Genomic DNA, 23,118 nt, shown 5'->3' on the forward strand with positions numbered 1-23,118 from the left:
ATCCGCAGAGCAGATTTATATAATATATATAAATCATTGCAGAGAAAATCAACATTTTGATCCACAACATCTGTGATTCTCAGACAGGTTAACTGCAATAATAACCTCCTGACAAAAGAAGCACACGGATTTACAGCTCAAGTGGAGCAAAAACTGTTGCCAGCAATCCCCACTCTCTTTCCCCACTCTCCGTCCCCTTACACCCATATCCTTCCCTCTGGCTTTACACTTCACTCCTCCTCTCCTCTCCTTATCTCACACCTTTTTGTCTCCTTTTCATCTGCAACCTTTGTCACTTACTCCACCCATCAAACTCTCCCCTCACCTGTATCCAGCTATCACTTGTCTAGCTTGGTCCCAGCCCCACCCGCCCTTTCCAGCTCCCCCCCCCCCCCCCCCACCCCCCATCCACTACAGTCTGAAGAAGGATCTGACCCAAAATGAAGTGTCCGTTTCGCGTGGCTCTGGGCCTGTGCTCGCTGGAGCTTAGAAGGATAAGGGGAGATCTCATTGATACCTACCGGATAATGAAAGGCCGAGATAGAATGGATGTGGGAAGGACATTGCCAGTCGTGGGAGAGCGTTGAACTAGAGGGCACAGCCTCAGAATAAAAGGACGTACCTTTAGAATGGAGATGAGGAGAAATTTCTTCAGCCAGAGGGTGGTGAATCTGTGGAATTCATTGCCACAGACGTGTGTGGAGGCCAAGTCATTGGGTATTTTTTAATGTGGATATTGATAGGTTCTTAATTAGTAAGGGCTTCAAAGTTTATGGAGAGAAGGCAGGAGAATGGGGTTGAGAAGGGAAAATAGATCAGCCACGATCGAATGTCGGAGTAGGTTCGATGGGCCAGACAAGATAACCTAATCCTGCTCCTATATCTTATGGTCTTCCCATCCACATATGCTGCCTAGCTCGTTGAGTTCCTCCAGCACTTTGTGTTATGCTCAATATTCCAGCATCAGCAATTCCTTGTGTCACCAGTATTACAGCTTCACTGAGAACCAGTTTACAGCAGTCCAGAGGTATGTTAAGCTGATGTTTGGGACATATGGCTGGCCTACCTCACACACACTTGATTACTTTGAGTTACGATGCTAAGATGAATAGTTGATTTCCAGTGGTACAATAGCATGCTACCAAGAAAGACACCTTTACAAATGAGTAAGTGGGACAGGTTTTAGAACACAGTACTGGCTCAGGGGCTAAAAACCTCAGTGTCCTTACATTACTCATGGTTGAAATTTCCTTCTTTATTTTAAATGGCAACTCTCCCCAGCGTTACCATGGATATGAGTTGTTTGTGATAATGATGCTGCTTCTTCCCCAGATGGGCATCATTTTCTGGCCTCTGTATCTATGTGTTGCAAATGGCGATGAGGCAATGTATTGACTTTGTTCGTGTTTAAAGCCACAGACCCACCTGTTGCGTGCTGTGCACAGAGCAATCACTGATGGGTCTCATGGCCAGTGGCAACAGATTACTCAGGGAACGGACAGCTCATTGGCTTGCTTCTCTTTCTCCCTGCTTTCAAATGCTTGGTGGGCGCGTTCGAGTTCTTGTACCACGTCCAGAAGCCTGGTGACTGCTGCCGTTTGTTGGTCGTACAAAGAACGACTCTTCTCCACCCCTGCTGCTTGGGACAGGTTTTGGTTTGGTCAGTTATGAGGTTCGGAAACAACCCAATGCAATCCAACCAAACCCAACCCAACCATACCCAACGCAACACACCCAACCCAAACCCACCCAACCCACCACACACCCAACTCAACCCAATGCAACACACCCAACCCAACCCAACGCCACACAACACATCCAACCCAAACCCACCCAACCCATCACACACCCAACTCAACCCAATGCAACACACCCAACCCAACCCAACACCACACAACACATCCAACCCAAACTCTCCCAACCCACCACACACCCAACTCAACCCAATGCAACACACCCAACCCAACCCAACCCCATGCAACACACCCAACCCAAACCCACCCAACCCACCACACACCCAACTCAACCCAATGCAACACACCCAACCCAACCCAACACCACACAACACATCCAACCCAAACTCACCCAGCCCAACCCAATCCAACCCAACCCCAATCCCCACCCAACCCAACACAACACATGCAAACCAACCCAATCCAACCCAACCTCAATCCCCACCCAACCTAATCCAACCCAACCCACCCAACCTCACAAAACCCAACCTATCCAACCCCACAATACTCAACCCAATTCAACCCCACCCAATCCAGCCAACTCAACCCTTGCAACCCAAACCAACCCAACCCAACCCCAGCCAACCTAACCCATACAAACCCATACAATCCAATCCAACCCTATCCACCCCAACCCAACCCATCCACATGGAGGCAGATATGATTGGAGCATTTAAGTAGCCTTGGGAATAGGCACATGGATATGCAGGGAATGGAGGGATCGTTTGCAAGCAGAAGAGATTAGTTAAATTAAACTCAATCAGTGAGGTAGTTTGTGCCTACTGTCCTGTATCTGAAGTTGAACCCAGAACTTGATGGCAAATTGGATTTTCAACTTCTCATGACAATCGAAAAGTTAACTGTAGCTTTTTTTTTAAATTTAAAAGACACTTGGGTGGGTAGATGCTAATGATTTAGAGGGATATAGGTTAAATGCGGGCAAGTGGGATCAGCTCAAAATGCAAACTTGGTTGGCATGGACAGAATGGGCCTAATGGCCTATTTCTGTGTTTTATAGCTATGTCACTCTATCAATGAAAAGTGTGTTCAAAATGGTGCTACTAACACATTATTCGTCTTATAACATTTAGAGATGCTAGAAAACGCCCATTTGTTTCAATACATGCGTCCACTGTGCACGAGTTTGCTCACCCTCGTTAGTTCCATCAGTGTCCGCTCTCTCCTCCTGCTCCGTCAACGAGCCGGTGTCTAAAGACTCAAAGTATTTTTTTCTAAAACAGAAAACAAAGTCTTCCAATGAGCATATTATAATTTTAAAATCGTGATTTTAGTTTAATTTTGAAATCATATCCAACTGATATCGAATTTTGTCTCGTGCAATTCATTAATTACTAGTTACACTCCAATTCCTGTTTGTTAGAACGTTCAATGGAAAAACAATGTAATCAATGAATAGACAGCACTATTTATATCTTGTGAACATGGTTGACATGTTATGTTATTTTTCAAAGATTATATTCAGTAGAGTAATACGTCATAGAAGCAGGGACTTCGGCCCAACATGTCCATGCCATCCGAGATGTCCCATCTGGGTTAGTCCAAGTTGCCAACAAGCACATTTTCACCACACATCTATGTCAATGTAGGTGCTGGACTTGCCACTTTATAATAAAGATTGCAACACCTTAACTTTAAACCTTTCCCTTCCACAAACCACTGAACTTTGCATTGTATATATTATTGTTAGCTAAACTATTTGTTTCATTTTTTTAAAAAGACACCAAGTTCTGGAGTAAACCGGGAGGTCAGGCAGTATCTTGGACGTGAATAGGTGACGTTTCTGGTCGGATCTCTTCTTCAGACTTCCGACCTGAAACCTTACCCATCCAGAAATGCTGCCTGACCTGCTGAGTTGCTCCAGCTCCACGTTTGTGTCTTTTTTGTAAACCAGCAATTCCTTGTGTGTCTACTTGTTTCATATACCAGTTTTTCCTCATATTGTGAATGCATAACTTTGAGGGAGGAAATTTACAACAAAATACAGCACAGAAACTGCCCCTTCGGATCAACTTGCTCATGCCAAGCATGATACCCCATCTACACCAGTCCCACCTGCCCACGTTTGGCCCATATCCCTCTAAGCCTTTCCTATCCATTTACCTGTCCAAATGACTTTTAAATATTGTCATAGTACCTGCCTCAATGACCTCCTCTGGCAGTTTGTTTCATATACCCACCTCCCTTTGTGTGGAAAAGGTGTCCTTCAGGTTCCTGTTAAATCACCCCCCCCCCCCCCCACCTTAAACCTATGTCCTCTAGTTCATGATTTCCCAACTCTGGTTAAAAGACCTTATTTTTATTTTATTTATTATTTTTTTTTTTCATATTTCAGATACAGCGCGGAAACAAGCCTTTTCGGCCCACCAAGTCCGCGCCGCCCAGCGATCCCCGCACATTAACACTATCCTACACACACTAGGGACAATTTTTACATTTACCCAGTCAATTAACCTACATACCTGTACATCTTTGGAGTACAGAGTACATCTATTCCCTTCATGATTTTAGGCACCTGTACATGATCATTCCTCATCCTCCAGTGCTCCAAGGAATAGTCCATGCCTGCTCAACTTGGCCATTTGTTATATTGAGTGACTTAATGCATCACACTTCAACTGGTTGCTTCATAGGAGCCAGCGCTGCCGTCGCAGCTGCGGCTTGTCTGCAGTCCGTCTGTCTTTTGTGTTTTTTGTTGTTTTTGTATGAGTTGTAGTTTTAATATGGTGTAGTGTTTGTATGTTATGTGGGGGGGGGGGGGGGGGAGGGAACGGGAACTGTAAAAAATTCTCTCTCCCGAACGGAGACACGAACTTGTTTCTGTGTCGTGTCTCCGTTCCCATTGCGGCCTACCAGCGGCCTTGCACCTGGGACCACCTGGGGCTCTGGTTCGCAGAGCCCGCGGCCCGGACTCACCACCTGCGGCGCTAGCCGCCTTCGGATGCTGCGGGAGCGGCTGTGACTCATCTCCGGAGGCTCCGGCGCGGGCCGCATGGATGTCGGAAGCCCGCAGGCCCCTGGGTGGGGACCGACATCGGGAGCACCGGCAGAGGCAGCGTGTTCGCCCGCCCCGAATCGCGGGGCTTGGGTCGGCCCGCCGCGGACCTTTCACCGTCCGGCGCGGCCTGGAATAGGCCGTGGACCTTTCACCATTCGGCGCGGCGCTCCAATGTCGGGAGCCCCGACCGCACCGACGTGGCAACGACAACAGCCTGACCGCGGGAGAAGACAGCAGGGGAAGAGAAAAGACATTCTGGCCTTCCATCACAGTGAGGAGGGACTGGAGGAGACTCACTGTGATGGATGTTTCTTTTGTTTGGTGTTAGTGTATGATTGTATGTGTTATTGCATTTTTATTGATTATTCTTATTGGTCTTAATGTTTCAACTGCGGGTAATGTTTCATTTCACTACACATTTATGTGTATGTGACAAATAAACGACTATTGACTATTGACTATTGATATACAATGGTTGGTGTAGCACTGCCCTCTAGTGGCACAATATATGATTTCAATATCTTGTGATTCCTGGAAACGTTTTGATGTCTGATCGATCGACTGATTTTACTGAGCCAATCTGTTCCCTGTTCATTAATTCACATAGTGGGAGAAATTAATCGAGTTGATTATAATAATTGTTTTAAATTTCCTGTACTTTTCACCAACATGAAAATACTGATTTAGTTTAGAAATACAGCATGGAAACAGGCCCTTCAGCCCACACCAGCCATCAATCACCCATCCACATTGGTTCTATGTCGTCCTACTGTCACATCCAATCCCTACACACTAGCGGCAATTTACAGAGGGCCAATTAACCTACAAGCCCGCACGTCTTTGTGATGTGGGAAGGAACCGGAGCACCCGGAGGAAACCCACGTGGTCACAGGGAGAACTTGCAAACTTCACACAGGCAGCACCCGAGGTCAGGATCGAAACCGATCTCTGGGGCTGAGAGGCAGCAGCTCTTCCAGCTGCGTGCGTCACTGGGCCAGCCATTATGCTTCGCTCTGGTGAACCCAGATTACAAGTATCAACGCAATCAGTCTGAATAAGGATCCCAACCTGAAAAGTCGCCTGTCCAGTCCCTCCATAGAACATAGATCCTAGAACATAGATCATAGAACATAGACCATAGAACATAGATCATAGAACGTACATCATAAAACATAGATCATAGAACATAGATCATAGAACATAGATCATTGACATTCGAGCCAGCACCGCCATTCAATGTGATCATGGCTGATCATTCTCAATCAGTACCCCGTTCCTGCCTTCTCCCCATACCCCCTGATTCCGCTATCCTTAAGAGCTCTATCCAGCTCTCTCTTGAATGCATTCAGAGAATTGGCCTCCACTGCCTTCTGAGGCAGGGAATTCCACAGATTCACAACTCTCTGACTGAAAAGGTTTTTCCTCATCTCAGTTCTAAATGGCCTACCCCTTATTCTTAAACTGTGGCCCCTTGTTCTGGACTCCCCCAACATTGGGAACATGTTTCCTGCCTCTAACATGTCCAACCCTCATAGAACATAGATCATAGAACATAGATCATAGAACATAGATCATGGATTATGGAACAGTGCAGCACAGGAACTGCCTTGAACCTGAAGAACGCTCCCGACCCAAAACGTCACCTAGCCATGTTCTCCAGAGATGCTGCCTGACCCGGTGAGTTACTCCAGCACTTCGTGTTTTGCTGGGAAATATTATGCCTTTCCTCCACCCTGCACTTCCCACAGCCTGCAAGAGTCAGGTCGTTTGGCATTCCCCAAAAAAGCCATCAATCCCAAACATTATTGAGTGAGCTCTGTTGCTGGATTCGTCATGGAGTTGTGGCTGGAGTGAAAATTAGCCACAGTTTCCCCATCACTTACAGTCCCTGATTGTAAAGCTCGTACCACCCTAACCCAGTGCAAAATACCTTGAAGAAAGGCACAAAGTGCTGGAGGAACCCGGCATCTGTGGAGGGAACGGACAGGTGACTTTTCAGGTCGGGACCCTTCTAAAGTTACTAAATATTGCACCCTTTATCCTTTATCTCAGTTCAGTTCAGTTCAGTTCAGTTTAGTTTATTGTCACATGTACCAAGGTACAGTAAAAAGCTATTGTTGCATGTTATCCAGTCAGCGGAAAGATAACACATAATTAGAAGGGGGAGGGGAGAGGGAGGAGGGGAGGGGAGGGAAGGGAGAAGGGAGGAAAGGGGGGAGAGGGGAGGGGGGAGAGGGGAGGGGGGAGAGGGGAGGGGAGGGGGAGGAGGGGAGGGGAGGGAGAGGGAAGGGAGAGGGGAGGGAAGGGAAAGGGGAGGAAAGGGGGGAGAGGGGAGGGGGAGAGGGGAGGGGAGAGGGAGGAGTGGAGGGGAGGGAGAGGGAAGGGAGAGGGGAGGAAAGGGGGGAGAGGGGAGGGGGAGAGGGGAGGGGGGAGGGAGGAGGGGAGGGGAGGGAAGGGAGAAGGGAGGAAAGGGGGGAGAGGGGAGGGGGGAGAGGGGAGGGGGGAGAGGGGAGGGGAGAGGGAGGAGGGGAGGGGAGGGAGAGGGAAGGGAGAGGGGAGGGAAGGGAGAGGGGAGAGAGGAGGGGGAGGAGGGAGGGGATGGAGGAAGGGGAGGGGTAGGAAGGGGAAGGGGAGGGGAGGGGGGATGAGGGGAGGGGGGATGAGGGGAGGGGGATGAGGGGAGGGGGGAGGGGCGGTGGAGAGGATGCTGCACCAATGCAGGAGAGGTTTGGGCCTTACGGGTCCACTTGGTCTAGTTGGCTTTAAAAAGGGAGTGTGTAGGACTCTCCCCCTTCCCTGACCTTGTGCGAGGGCTGGGATGCTGCCAGTGACCATGACTTACTTCAGCTTCTCTCTGCCTTGCAGCAGCTGCTTGTAGACAGTCTGAGCCTCAACGTCAGGGTCGAGGGGGTCACTCCAGTCTCCCAGGGTCACGGCAGAATGTGTCCGGCAACACCCCTGCACTGTGAAACAAACGGAACACGTTCAAGATCAGAACCTTGTCCTCACCTTATGTCTTCAAGGTCAGGCTGGGATTTGTTTTCTCTGGCCCGCTAGAGGCTGAGGGGACACCTGATAGAAGTTTATAACAGTATTAGATCGGGTGGACAGTCGGAATTGTTATTCCTCAGGGTGGAAATGTCAAATATAGAGGGAGTAGCTTCAAGATTCGAGGGGAAAAGTTTCAAGAAGAAGTGTGGGCAAGTATTTTATACAGAGGGCGGTGGGTGCCTGGGGTGGGCTGCCAGGTGTGATGGTGGATGCAGGTACAATAGTGGTGTTTAAGAGGCTTTTTAGATTTTTTTTAGATTTAGATTTAGAGATACAGCGCGGAAACAGGCCCTTCGGCCCACCGGGTCCGTGCCGCCCAGCGATCCCCGCACATTAACACTATCCTGCACCCTAGGGACAATTTTTACATTTGCCCAGCCAATTAACCTACATACCTGTACGTCTTTGGAGTGTGGGAGGAAACCGAAGATCTCAGAGAAAACCCACGCAGGTCACGGGGAGAACGTACAAACTCCGTACAGACGGCGCCCGTAGTCAGGATCGAACCCGAGTCTCCGGCGCTGCATTCGCTGTAAGGCAGCAACTCTACCGCTGCGCCACCGTGCCACCCTTTTGGATAGGCACGTGGATATGCAGGGAATGGAGAGATATGGATCATATGTAGGCAGAGGATTTTAGTTTATCTTAGCATCATGTTTGACACTGGACAATGTGGGCTGAAGGGCCTGTCCCTATGCTGCACTATTCTATGTTCTGCATTTAAATTGAAAGTTGCAGAATGGCATATTCCAGGTCGGCTGCAGGAGGTTGCCCGCCTGGGGGGTAAAGGATGGAACCCGGGTCTCCAGCACTGTGAGGCAACGGCTCCAGTCAGGACTGAACCTCCACCAGCTTGCCCATTGCCTCACCACCGAACCAAAAATGGGACACAAGATTACCCCAGCTAAAATATATTTCCAAATTCAATGCAAGATGCATGCACCAGCCATTTTAATGTATTACAATATGCAATTTATACAGGAAATATTGAGATAATTTAGTGATGGACAAAAGTATAAGAGAAAATCCCGAATGCTTGTCTAAATGATTCAACATTGAGAAATATGAAATCTCCCAGAGTTCAAATATTTGTCTAGGTGATTGACTTAATGGGATTTTGTCTGAATCTGGTCACGTTTCCACTCAGGTAATTATCTTTCTCTTGACTGACACCACCTTCCTACATCTATTTTATAGCGGGGCGGGGGAGGGGCTTTGCTGGCGTACCGGTCCTTTCTGTGTGCAGACAACATGTCCACCGGTTACTTCTATAAGAGCCTGGATGGAAGGCAGAAAGCATGTGTTGATTGTAGAGACTGGCTTTCCTGATAGCCGATAGCCACTGATTCAGTTCGTTCACGTTCTAGAAGAGATAACAAGCAGGTTCAGTGACAAGTATTCAGAAGACCTGGCACTTTCCTTATGTCAATCAGGCAGCAATTTAAAAACAATGGTTTCAGCTTGTGGGATTGTCAATTACCTTGCCCATGTCTAATGACAACCATCATACATTGAGCAGCAGTTCAATGCCATGTTGATACAAAGATTGATTAAGTCAAGAGTCAGCAATTGGACCCAAGACCCAAGAACCAAGACACAAGCCCTAAGACCCATTACTCAAGGACCAAGATCCTAAGACCCTAAGACTCTAAGACTCTAAGACTCAAGACCCAAGACTCACTCAAGACTCAAGACGCTAAGAAGCAAGACTCAAGTCAAGACTCAAGACTCAAGATTCAAGACCCAGGAGTCAAGAGTCAAGACTCAGTCAAGACTCTAAGAAGCAAGACTCAAGTCAAGACTCAAGAGCCAAGACTCAAAACCCAAGACCCATGTCTCAAGTCTCAATACTTAAGACATATGACCTAAGACCCAGGACCCAAGAGTGTTTAATTGTCATATGCAAGTAAGAACATTGTTCCATTGTCGGTACATTTCACAATGAAACACTCTTGACTTGGCACATCATCTCTTAGTGTCCATAGCAGGTGTTACAGACCACATGGGATAACAATAGGCAATAGACAATAGACAATAGGTGCAGGAGTAGGCCATTCAGCCCTTCGAGCCAGCACCGCCATTCAATGCGATCATGGCTGATCACTCTCAATCAGTACCCCGTTCCTGCCTTCTCCCCATACCCCCTCACTCCGCTATCCTTAAGAGCTCTATCCAGCTCTCTCTTGAAAGCATCCAACGAACTGGCCTCCACTGCCTTCTGAGGCAGAGAATTCCACACCTTCACCACTCTCTGACTGAAAAAGTTCTTCCTCATCTCCGTTCTAAATGGCCTACCCCTTATTCTTAAACTGTGGCCCCTTGTTCCGGACTCCCCCAACATTGGGAACATGTTTCCTGCCTCTAATGTGTCCAATCCCCTAATTATCTTATATGTTTCAATAAGATCCTCCCTCATCCTTCTAAATTCCAGTGTATACAAGCCCAATCGCTCCAGCCTTTCAACATACGACAGTCCCGCCATTCCGGGAATTAACCTAACTGCACGATGCTTCAGACAAAGCGGGCATTAATGAAGTAACAGGGAGGGTGTCCATGGGTTTACCTTGCACTGGATGTACATTATGTGGAGCTGTGCCTCGTTGTCTTGTGTGATGACCTGCATCATGTGGAGCTGCTGGAAAGCATTCTCATCCACCCGCTCGACGGCACAAATACGCTGCACTGGAATGGAAGATTTCACCTGACACACAACACACAACACACGTACAGGAAACAGAGCAGAGACCTGTGTGAATGCAAGGATCCCATATCACCAGCTCACACCTAATCCAGGCTGGCAACTGGCATGCTCTCAAAAAAACTCAAACATCAGGTGAAACAAGTTAGAAAATAATTAAGACGAGATTCACATTGAGTCTCTGGTGTACTGCGGGGTGCGAGAGTAACTCATTGGGTCAGGCAGCATCTCTGGAGAACAAGGATAGGTGGTGATTCGGGTCGGGACCCTTCTTCAGACTGATTGTACTCAGGGAGAGAAAGCTGGAAGAGAGGTGGGGGTTGGCCAAAGCCTGGCAAGTGATAGATGGATACAGGTGATGGGAGCATTTAGCAGGTGGATGGAGTAAGTGGTAAAGGCTAGAGATGAAAAGGGGACAAAAGGCTGTCAGATAAGGAGAGGAGAGGAGATGAGATGAGTGAAATGTCCAGCCAAGAGGAGGGATATAGGTGGAAGGGGAATGGGAGGGGTGGATGGAGAAGGGGAAGGGAGAAGGATAGTGGGATAAATGAGTGGGCCAGAGGAAAGTGTGGAGAGAAAAATGGGGTTCACCGAAAATTGGAGACTTCGATTATTTTCTCCAATAGAGAATAATGAATCCAGACTGGTTAAATGTTAAATGCAAATGGTAAAAACCTGGATTTGAAAATTAATTCCATCTAGTGCAACCAAATTAAATGGAAAGATTGTCATGATAAGTTCTTGGTCACTCATGTAGACTGAATGCTGAGTCTTCAGAAACTGCAGGAACAATTATTTATGGCAATTGTTTCCTGACAATAACACAAGAGAGTGAATTAATAAATGAACAAACACCATCCTGGAGCAACTAATACCAATGAATTAATGACAGATTGTTGATCTTATTGTGGCCCACTGGGTTCTGGGATATTGTAGATATTTCTTGTGTCTTAGAACATAGAACATGCCACAACACCGTGCACAACAATATCCATGCTGAACATGATGCCAAGACAAACTAATCTGCCTGCACGCGATCCATTCCCTGCATATCCATGTGCCCATCCAGAAGCCTAATCAAACGCGCTACAAGATGCCCTGGGGTGTAACTGTTTGACTAATGGAAGTTCACCCATTCACATTTCACTCTGGGAACAACTGAGATACAGAATAGAATTCTGCTTTCTTGGAATTTATGGGTCAATTTTTATTTTATTTTCGACTCGCATTTCTTGACGCGTGTGCAGATGATGTGGCTTTGCGTTACAAAAAATTGCAATGTGGACGGTCGGCAGTGCAATTTTCAGCTTAGCTTAGTTTAGAGATATAGCATAGAAATAGGCCCTTCGGCCGACCGAGTCCACGATCACCTGTTCACACTGGTTCTATCTTATCCCATTTTCCCATCCACTCCACACACACGAGGCGACATTCTTTTGTTCAACATTTTAATGGATCACCAACCCATATATATATACTAAAACTCTCGTTTGTTTGTGACTGAACTTCAGCCAAAGCGGTACACGATAGCGCAACAATTTTAGGCCCACCTTACTCACCATTGTCACTTTAGTGATAATGCAAGTAGTTTTATTGAAATCGATGTTATATATTTAAAGTTATTCACATTTTTAAGTTTAAAAGGAGGGGAGGGGGAGGGGAGGGGAGGAGGGAGGGAGGGGGGAAGGGGGAGTGGGGGAGAAGGGAGAGGGGAGGGGGGGTTGAGGAGAGAGGGGAGTGGGGGAGGACAGGGTGCTGCACCAATGCAGGAGTGGTTTGGGCCCAATGGGTCTACTTGGTCTAGTATATCTTAAATCTCTGGTTATATCAGAGGAGAACGTGTAAAGATAAAAAATAATCCATGTCTCTACGATCATGCTCATCAGAAGCCATGTTTCTCTGGAGGCACTTAGGCTTTATATCATACCAGACCAAGTGGACCCATTGGGCCCAAACCTCCCCTGCATTGGTGCAGCACCCTCTCCCCCCCCCCACTCCCTCCCCCTCTCACCCCCCTCCCCCCCATTCCCCCTCCCCCTCGCCACCACCTTCCTTCCTCCCTCCTCCCCCTCCCCTTCCCCTCCCCCCCCCACTCCATCCCCCTCAACCCTCCTTTATCCTCCCTCCCCCCCTTCCCTCCCCCCTACCTCCCTAGGAGATAGATTTAAACTTTAAAATGTGAATAACGTTAAAAATACAACACCAATTTCAATGAAACGTCTTCCATTAGCACCAAAGGGACGACGGTGAGTAAGGTGGGCCTAAAGCTGTGCACGCTATTGTGTACCATTTTGGCTGTAGTTCAGGAACAAACAAACAAACAAACAAACGAGAGTTTTAGTATATAGATACTATAACTTTCTGAGTCCATGCAAAAGGCTGAAATAAATATCTCCATATAATGAAAAACAAGCTGGGCAGGGATCTCCAGAAGTCGACGATCACGGTTTTCGGAGACAATGCACATTGTGAGATGCCTATCTCCCTCGAGCAAATCAGTACCCGTAAATATGGGAGCACTAAGTCACTGCCGTGCATATAAAAGGTAGAGCTATTGAGTCCTATTGGCCCTTCAGCCCAACTTGTCCATGCCCCACCTACGCTAGCCCCACCTGCCTGCATTTGACCCATGTCCCTCTAAACACTTTCCTATCCACAATAGACTTTAGAGATACAACGTGAAAACAGGCCCTTTGGCCCACTGAGTCCATGCCAACCAGCGATCATCCTGTACACTAACACTGCCCAACACACTAGGGTCAATTTACAATTTTATTGATGCCAATTAACCTACAAACCTGCACGTCTTTGAAACCGGAGCACCCAGAGAAAACCCATGCAGTCGCAGGGAGAATGTACAACAAACTATTACAGACAGCACCCGTGGTCAGGATCGAACCCGGGTCTCTGGCGCTGTGAGGCAGCAACTCTACCGCTGCGCCAATACTCAAGAGCAATTCCAACCTATTGTCATTTTCAACCGTTGTGGCTATTATTTACTTCTGCAGATGGATAATGGATCCTATTTTATGTTTAGGTTACCGCTCACAGTTTCAAATTGAAGTGTGATGACACAACTCTGCGTACTTAGCATTGCTGCAGCTGCTTCTGTGTAATTAAACGGCAGTAAGTTATGATGCAATCTAGTAACTCAATTTGGACCAGCACCATTCAATGGTTCAATGGTTTTTACCACATTGAGCTGTAAACTTGTAAGTGAAAGAGTCTGGATCATTTTATGCAGGGAGTGTTCAAAGTGCCCACCACCCTTTCCTCTGAGCTTTATTTTTGTCAGCTCCGGGCACTGCGGGATGTATATGTAAAGTGTGAGTAGTTTGCACCTCATATCCGAGGAAGGATGTGCTGGCTGTGGAGAGGGTCCAGAGGAGGTTGACCAGAATGACCCCGGGGATGAATGGGTTAACGTATGATGAGCATTTGGCGGCACTGGGCCTGTACTCGTTGGAGTTTAGAGGATGAAGGGGGAACCTCATTGAAACTTACCAAATAGTGAAAGGCCCGGATAGAGTGGATGTGGAGAGGGTGTTTCCAGTAGTGGGAGAGGGCGCAGCCTCTGAATAAAAGCACCCGGAGAAAGGAGATGAGGAGGAATATCCTGGTGAGAGGATGGTGAATCTGTGGCATTCATTGCCATGGACGGCTGTGGAGGCCAAGTCCTTACATATTTATAAAGTGAAGACTGATAGGTTTTTAATTAGTAAAGGTGTCAAAGGTTACAGGGAAAAGGCAGGAAAATGGGGTTGAGAGGGAAAGATAGACCAGCCATGATTGAATAGTTGACTAGACTCGATAGGCCAAATGGCCTAATGGCGTGGAAACAGGCCCTTTGGCCCATTGAGTCCGCACTAACCAGCGATCACCCCGTACACTAACACTGTCCAACACACTAGGGTCAATTTGCAATATTTACCTAAGCCAATTAACCTACAAACCTGTACATCTTTGGAATGTGGTAGGAAACCAGAGCACTCAGAGAAAACCCACGTGGTCACAGGGAGAACATACAAACTCCGTACAGACAGCACCCACCGTTAGGATCGAACCTGGGTCTTTGGTGGTCTACCGCTGTGCCACCCATGAAATGTATGAATCACATTTTATTATTGTAACAGCTCCTCCCCTCTTACCTGCCAATCAGAAGACTTGGCGTACGATAGGCTTTCACTGCTGAGCCAGAAGTAGCGCTTTTTAAAGGTGAAGCGAGTAACAAGGTTGACATCTTCAGCTTTGCGTTTGTGAAGGTAACCTTCCTTAATGGTCAGTGATGGGTGGAAGGTCTGGCGTGGCTGCAGGTCTGTAGCTGTGGAGCAAACAGGACAGCTGAACTCTGGTGCTCTCTCCCACCCCCTCTACACCCACCTCAGAAGAACGTTTAACGTGCGAAATACACGTCGGCTAATTCCAACACGTGCCTCCTTGCAACTGCGGCATCGATGCAGAATGCTGCACAGATATTTCTAGTAGACATCAGAGGGCAAAATTTAGAATTACCACTGCAAAATGGATTGCCCATTGTATGGAAACAGGCCACAATTCAGTCCGAGTTCCAAATTAATTCGGGAATCTTTTCAACATCGTTAATGAAGATGCTTTCAAGATGGCGCCCAACCCAGGTGACTATTTGCGAGCTAGTCACAGAAGCAGATCTATAAACTCATATTACAATTGCTCCACACTCTTAAATCTCTATTCCGACAGCAACATTTCTATCTATACTCTGCAAATGGATCGATTGTAATCATGTATTGTCTTTCTGCTGACTGGTTAGCACGCAACAAAAGCTTTTCACTGTACCTCGGTACACGTGACATTAAACTAAACTGAACTGAGATGTACCAAGACTTTGGTTAGGTTACATATGGAGTATTGTGTTGCCCTGTTACAGGAAGGATGTGAAGACTTTAGAACGGTTGCAGAGGAGGTTTACCAGAATGATGCCTGGGTTGGAGGGTATTAGCTACAGGGAGAGGTTGGTCAAGTTTTCTCTGGACGCCAGAGGTTGCGGAGAGACCTGATAGAAGTTGATAAAATCCTGAGAGGCATAGATAAGGTAGACAGTCAGAGGTATTTATTCACAAAATGCTGGAGTAACTCAGCAGGTCAGGCAGCATCTCAGGAGAGAAGGAATGGGTGACGTTTCGGGTCGAGACCCTTCTTCAGTCTGAAGAAGGGTCTCGACCCGAAACGTCACCCATTCCTTCTCTCCTGAGATGCTGCCTGACCTGCTGAGTTACTCCAGCATTTTGTGAATAAATACCTTCGATTTGTACCAGCATCTGCAGTTATTGTCTTATATTATAGGTAGACAGTCAGAATCTTTTTCCCCAGGATGGAACAATCCAATTCTAGAGACCATAGCTTTAAGATGAGGAGGCAACATTTAAAGGAGATAGGCTGGGTAAGTCTTTTGCACAGAGAGTGATGGGTGCCTGCAATGGCTGTGAAGATACATCTATCAGGTCTCCCCTCAACAACCAAAGTTCCGGACAAAACACGGTCTGGAAAAAAAGTCCAATCTCTCCTGATAGCTATTGCTCTCTCATCCAGGCAGCATTCTGGTAAATTTGTTCCGCACCCTCCCAAAGCCTCCACATCCTTCCTGAAGACATATGTATTCACTTCTCAGCGTGCATGGTAGATTTGAACTAAAGTCTTCTAAGTAGTGTAAGAAAATAACTGCAGATGCTGGTACAAATCGAAGGTATTTACTCACAAAATGCTGGAGTAACTCAGCAGGTCAGACTGAAGAAGGGTCTCGACCCGAAACGTCACCCATTCCTTCTCTCCTGAGATGCCGCCTGACCTGCTGAGTTACTCCAGCATTTTGTGAATAAATACCTCTGAACTAAAGTCTTCAATCATTAATCAAGAGCTACAGATTAGTAATCTGTTAAAATACCTGCTCCGTTACGACGCATGCAAATTTAAGGACATAAATCAGAGATGCACATATATTGTCTTTCTTTCAGTGTAAAGGTTTATGAGATTGTTGCCAGGACTCAAAGGCCTGAATTAAAGGGAGAGGCTGAGTCGGCTAAGACGTTATTCTTTGGAGCACAGGAGGCTGTAAAATTCATCAGGGGAATAAGCAGGGTGAATGCAGTTTTTACCCAGGGTAAGGAAATCAAGGGGAATCAGGAACCAAAGGCCATGGATACAAGGTGAAAGGGGGAACCGGAGGGGCAACATTTTCACTCTGAGAACAAGCCATCAGATGAGGCACATGAGGCAGATAGGTCGCATTTAAGAGATATTTGGACAGGCTCATGGATAGGAAAGGTTTAGAGGGATATGGAAAAATGTGGGCAAGTGGGACGAGTGCAGATGGGGCATCTTGGTCAGCATGGACATTAGGGTAGGGCCTGTCTCCATGCAGTACGACTCTATGACTACGACTCTCCCAGAACCATCAGTAGCAGTCACAAGCTGTTGGTTGATGTCACTCGATGGCCACCAGAGGGAGCAGCGTTCCACACATTGCACACAGACTTTGAACAAAAGCAATGCTCTTGTTTTAGCCATCCCTCAGGAGCAACTATATCAGCAGGACAAGTTGTTTGCACAACGGAGGAGAAACATATGGATCGCACTGCCACAAAGGGAACATTGCAAAAAAGTGGAAATAGTCAAAGTCCTCCGTTATTTATTCAGCTTTGCCTTTCCAAAGATAACGTGACATAGTTTAATTTAGTTCCGTATATAGATACAGCATGGATCAGCCCACATACAATAGGTGCAGGAGGAGGCCATTCGGCCCTTCGAGCCAGCACTGCCATTCAATGTGATCATGGCTGATCATTCACAATCAGTACCCCGTTCCTGCCCTCTCCCCATACCCCCTGACTCCGCTATCTTTAAGAGCTCTATCTAGCTCTCTCTTGAAAACATCCAGAGAATTGGCCTCCACTGCCTTCTGAGGCAGAGAATTCCACAGATTTACGACTCTCTTACTGAAAAGGTTTTTCCTCATCTCCGTTCTAAATGGCCGACCCCTTATTCTTAAACTATCACAGAGTCCATACCAACCAGCAATCACCCATTCCCACCAGCTCTATGACAGTTACATGATGGAATGGTGCCTGATACACCCTCTACATGGCAACTTTTAATGATCCTCCACAGTTCAATTAACGGCCCAGATTAAGAGTCATAAAGACATATAGAAAAAGACATTTCAGCCCACCGTAACCATGTTGATAATCAACAACCCACCTGTACTAATCCCATTTAACAGAGAGAAAACAGTGGTTTTCTCAGCAGGTCAGGCGGCATGTGTGGAGGGAAATGGACAGACGATGTTTCAAGTCGGGATCCTTCTTCAGCCACGAATGCTGCCTGATCCACTGAGTTCATCCAGCAGTCTGTTTTTTGCTCAAGATTCCAGCATCTGCAGCCTCCATTTAACTGGCACCTGGTCTCTCCTCTTCTGTGCCTTGACAACCGAAGAGCACATCGAGATATGTGTTAAATGTTGTAAGAGCTCTTGCCTATTTTGCTTGCAATCTCCCTCTGGTGGAAATGATGTCCCTCAGATCCTCTCCAAAATCTCTTGTGCCTTACTTTAAAATCATGCTATGTCCATTCTATGCCATAGCAAACATGTTCCTTGGAGACACAAGGAACTGCAGATGCTCCAATCTTAAATAAAACTCATGCTTGAGTGCTGGAGGAACTCAACAGGTCGGGCAGCATCTGTGGAGGGAATGGACATTTTGGGTCAGGGCCCGTTCTCAGACCTGATCTGAACCATCGCCTGTCCATTCGCTGCACGGAGCAGCTGTGGAAGGAGCTGACGGCATCTTGCTGGGCCGGACCAGACCCCAGTTCATCAATCTAGTGCCACCAAGACACTTGGAAAAAATGCGTTGTTGCAAATCTCCTTGACTGGGAAGTTGAAGGATGGCGATGGACTGAAAGGCTGAAAGTAGGGAGGTGTGGAGGGTGGGGTGGGGGGGGGGGTGGGGGAGAGGCAAGGTTTCAGTTTCATGCTGTGCTGGTCCTGGCTGAGCCAGAGCTTATTTATCAGATCAGGAATTGAGGGCCTGAGCTATAGAGAGAGGTTGGACAGGCTAGAACTTTATTCCTCGGAGCACAGAAGGCTGAGGGGTGATGTTATAGAGGTGCAATAAGTTCACGAGAAAGGTAGAATGGAGTATTTTACCCAAAGTTGGGGAATCAAGAACCAGAGGGCAAGGGTTTAAAGTGAGAGGGGAAAGATTGAATAGGAATCTGAGGGGCAACTTTTTTCACACAGAGGGTGATGGATATATGGAACAAACTGCCAGAGGAGGTAGGTACTATAACAACATTTAAAAGACATTTGGACAGGTACTAGGGTAGGAAAGGGGTAGAGGAATAGGGGACCAAAGCAGTCAATGAAACTAGATTGGATTGGGCGTCTTGGTCGGCATGGCCGAGTTGGGCTGAAGGGCCTGTTTCAGTGCCGTGTGACACTATGAATGACTATGAATGGCTCTCTGACTATGACTCTATGAATGGCTCTATGAATGACTGAACGACTATGACGCTACGTGCCATCAACACTGCATATAGGTGAGTGACTTTATGAGAAGCTAATCCGGACTGACATCAAGGCACTGTAGGCACGCATCAAAAACTCAGTCCAGAGTTACAGCTGGTTTTCAGGATATCAACTGCATGAAAACCACCTCCCAGCATCAAATGTTAGTCTAGGAATGTGTTGCACTTAAATTATTCACTGCAAGCCGGGACTGCAGGAACCACAGATCAAGTGTTGGGGAGTGCAGGGGCAGTCGAAACCAATGCCCCGGAGATATGACCCAAGACCTCCCCACTTCCCACCCCTCCCCTCCATCCACGCCTCCCTCACAGTGAACCCAGGGAAAGGAATCGTGCTTTCAGTAAATCTCCCAAAATTTAAGCATCGAGCCAGGAATACCAGATCACCACGGCAACCTGTATCTCAGCAACAAGCTGTTCTCCGGTGAATGTTATCAGATACCGCCATAAAGAGGAGAGGATTTGTGGAAGATTTTCACCGTGACTGCTTCAAATCTAATTGGCAACATCGAGTTTAAATTTCGTGTGGATGTATCACGAAACAAAAACAGAATGGTAAAAAGGCTCAGCAGGTCAGGCAGCATCTGTGGAGAGAGGAAGAGAATTTAATGCTTTAAGTTGGGAGAAGGGGAAGGTGGGTCGAGCAAACAAAAACTGGTGGTGGAAGTGTATAAAGTGGAACTTTACACTTCCTGGAAATGCCACGTAAAGGAGAATGCTGCCAATGTCCCTGGGAGTGACGTTACTAATCACTAGCAAACAATCCCACCAATTCTAGGTCTTATAAATTGGAACTTTGATGTGTCACTGGTAGATCTGATTTCCTCAGGATGAACAGATAATCATCTGAAGCGCATCCTTGCATAAAGAAATGAAAGGAATGCAGCTGGACAATTCCTTTCGTGACAACATGATGGGGAGGAAAGGTCCAAAGGGATATGGGCCAAATGCGGGAAAATGGGACCAGCTTATATGGGACATTTTGGGCTGAAATGCTTGTTTCCGTGCTGTATGACTCTATGAGGCGCAGTGTCGATCGACACAGTGGCGCAGCTGTAGAGTTGCTGCGTCACAGCGCCAGAGACCCGGGGTCGATCCTGACTATGGGTGCGGTCTGTGCAGAGTTGTACGTTCTCTCTGTGACCACGTGGGTTTTTTCCGGGTGCTCCAATTTCCTCCCACATCCCGAAGACGTACAGGTTTCTAGGTTAATTGGCTTCTGTAAATTGTAAATTGCCCATCGTGTGTAGGATAGTGCTGGTCTATGGGGTGATCGCTGGTTGACGTGGACTCGGTGGGCCAAAGGGCCAGTTTCCACACTGCATCTCCAGGGTCTGTTACGAAAAATATTTTCTGTTTCCACTTTATCCCCATTCATTTCATTCTTACATCTCCTCCAATCAAATCAGTTTCCCACTCCTCATTGCTTTCTCTGTCTCTCAGTCTTAGAGTGATAGAGACAAATAGCAGAGAACCTGGCCCTTCAGCCCAACTTGACCAAGCTAATCCCATTTACCTGCACCTGGCCCATATCCCTCTAATGCTTTCCTATCCAGTACCTGTCCAAATGTCTTTTAAATGTTGGTATTGTACTTGCCTCAACTATCCCACCACCGACTGTGTGCAAATATTGTCCCTCAGGTTCTTTCTAAATCTTGCCCTTCTCACCATAAACCTATGCTTTCTAGTTCTTGATTCTGCTACCCCTAGGGAAAAGACTCCATGCATTCACCCTATCAAGGTAATTAAGGCAATACTGTATAAACATTTAAAACCCATTTGGACAGGTGCATAGATAGGAAAGGTTTAGGATATGGGCCAAACATGGGCAGATGACCATAAGACATCGGAAAATAATTCGTCCTTTCAGCCTATCAAGACTGCTCTGCCATTCGATCATGGTTGGTCTATTTTTTCCTCTCAACCCCATTTTCCTGCCTTCTCCCCATAACCTTTAACACTCTTACTAATCAAGAACCTGTTAATCTTCACCTTATAAATATCCAATGGCTTGGCCTCCACACCCATCTGTGGCAATTAATTCCACAGATTCACCACCCTCTGGCTAAAGAAATTCCTCCTCATCTCCATTCTAAAGGTACGTTATTTTATTCTGAGGCTGTGCCCTCTGGTCGTAGACTCTCCCACTTCTGAAAACCTCCTCTCCACATCCACTCTATGTAGGCCTCGGGACTACTGTAGTTGGTGCATCTTGGGCAACTTGGGCTGAAGGGCCTGTTTCCATGCTGTGTAACTCAATGACTCTACGACTCCATCTCTCATGTGATTCGTACGATTATTCATCACGCTTAGCTAATGGATAGCACAAGTGAATGAATTAGAACGTTGATTTATTTAGACTTAGAGTTCAGTTATTATATTTCAAGTTACAGTGTCCCCAATATTGAGTATATTGGTGGAATAAAAATTGTTGATTAATTTCTAATTGATATATGCGTGCCGGCGCCTTTTTGTCTTCTAGAAAAGATCTGTATAGGGGCCTCTGATGATTTATTAGTGAAAGCGTAAGAGTACCAGAAATCCGTGCCCAGATGATGGCACAAACTAATCTTTACGATGGCAGCAATCCTCTGAAAACCAGTTTCCGTGACATCAATGGGACTTGACTTCGAACACACAGCCATTACTGCAGAGCGGATTCACCATTGGTATCCAGGACGCATTTCCAGACAAGGATACCAACAGGCCTGCACAGCTCCCTGTATTCCAACCATGAAGGAAGGTCCCAACCTGGAGCCTCACCTATGTGGGTTCCCCTGGACTTGCCTGTTACTCCAGCACTTTGAGACCTTTTTTTGTAAACCAGCATCTGCAGTTCCTTGTTTTTGCATCCTCCCAAATAAAGATGTGGTGATGATCAATATCTATATAACTATACTTCAGAATTTCATAAGCTTATAATTGAGCTTATGAACTTCTGATGCATAGTTATGTAGATATTGTCATAGGAGCAGAATTAGGTCATGTGGTCCATCGAGTCTACTCTGCCATTCAATCATTGTTGCTCTATCTTTCCCTCAACCCTTTTCTCCTGCCTTCTCCCCATAACCCCTGACATCCTTGCTAATCAAGAATCTGGTAATCTCTGCCTTAAAAATACCCAATGACGGTCTCCACCACCGTCTGTGGCATCAAATCTGAATATATTAATGGTTGGCGCAATAAAATTCACCTCAAGCTGTGAATGTGAATGAATCAGAATTTGATGACCATCTACATTAGGTGGTCACACACGCCACAGCATGGTTCTCATTTGATACAAGTAAAATGTTACAGATGAAAGCTTCCTGACACAAGCTTGCTTTGTTCGGGAAATAGATTCAAAAGATATTGAGTGTGACACAGGAAGGTTTATTGGAAAACTCGGTTAATCCATAAACAATTTCTAACAAATATGTCGTTCAGTAGCAATTTTAGGAAGATTACAATAAGGTGTCTTAAAATCTTTTGAAAGGGGAAAGCTTATATTTGGATTAAAGTGATATCCATTTCCTGAGTTGGGGAAAAAAAAACCCTCAGAACTAACCAGCTAACCTGAAAACGTTCAAGCAGCATCTGTGGAGGGAATTGACGGACGATGTTTCGGGTCGGGACCCTTCTTCAGACAAACCAGGGATGGTGAGCAAAGGACAAACGCTGAAATAACTCGTTTGGTCAAACAGTTTCCTCCATAGATCTCTGTCTTTTTTCCTCCACAGTTGTTGCCTGACCTGCTGAGTTCCTCCAGCCCTTTGAGTCTTTTTTTTGTAAACCAGCATCTGCAGTTGCCTGTTTCTCTATCCCATGTAATAATTTGTTACATCAGGCGACAAAAATATTATCAAGGGGGCTACCGAGTGCTATGCACCATGCAGCTTCTCTGCTTTAACATGGCATGTGGTCTGATGGGTTCAAATCAAAATTCTCCCCGTCATTTTTCACAAAGTGATATTCATTCAATTTCCTTCCCAGTCAAAAATTCTTCTAATTTCAGGAATAGTGAGAAAAATACTGCATCCCCCACATATTTCTGCCCATTCCATCCACAGATGCTAGTC

The 23,118-nt window shown here is 46.5% G+C and overlaps 1 protein-coding gene across 1 annotated transcript in view; it reads right to left on the bottom strand.

Moving 5' to 3' along the window:
* Window positions 1-382: 382 nt before the first annotated feature.
* rasal1a (RAS protein activator like 1a (GAP1 like)) overlaps window positions 383-23,118 on the bottom strand; it is a 146,683-nt gene continuing 123,947 nt past the window's right edge. The window contains 6 exon segments of the mRNA XM_078421548.1: window positions 383-1,636; window positions 2,886-2,965; window positions 7,592-7,712; window positions 9,028-9,163; window positions 10,364-10,501; window positions 14,647-14,819. Coding sequence (XP_078277674.1) covers window positions 1,488-1,636; window positions 2,886-2,965; window positions 7,592-7,712; window positions 9,028-9,163; window positions 10,364-10,501; window positions 14,647-14,819 — 797 coding nt within the window. The 3' untranslated portion in view covers window positions 383-1,487.

This window comes from Rhinoraja longicauda, chromosome 25 (genome assembly GCF_053455715.1).
Source record: "Rhinoraja longicauda isolate Sanriku21f chromosome 25, sRhiLon1.1, whole genome shotgun sequence".
NCBI classification, from domain to species: domain Eukaryota; kingdom Metazoa; phylum Chordata; class Chondrichthyes; order Rajiformes; family Arhynchobatidae; genus Rhinoraja; species Rhinoraja longicauda.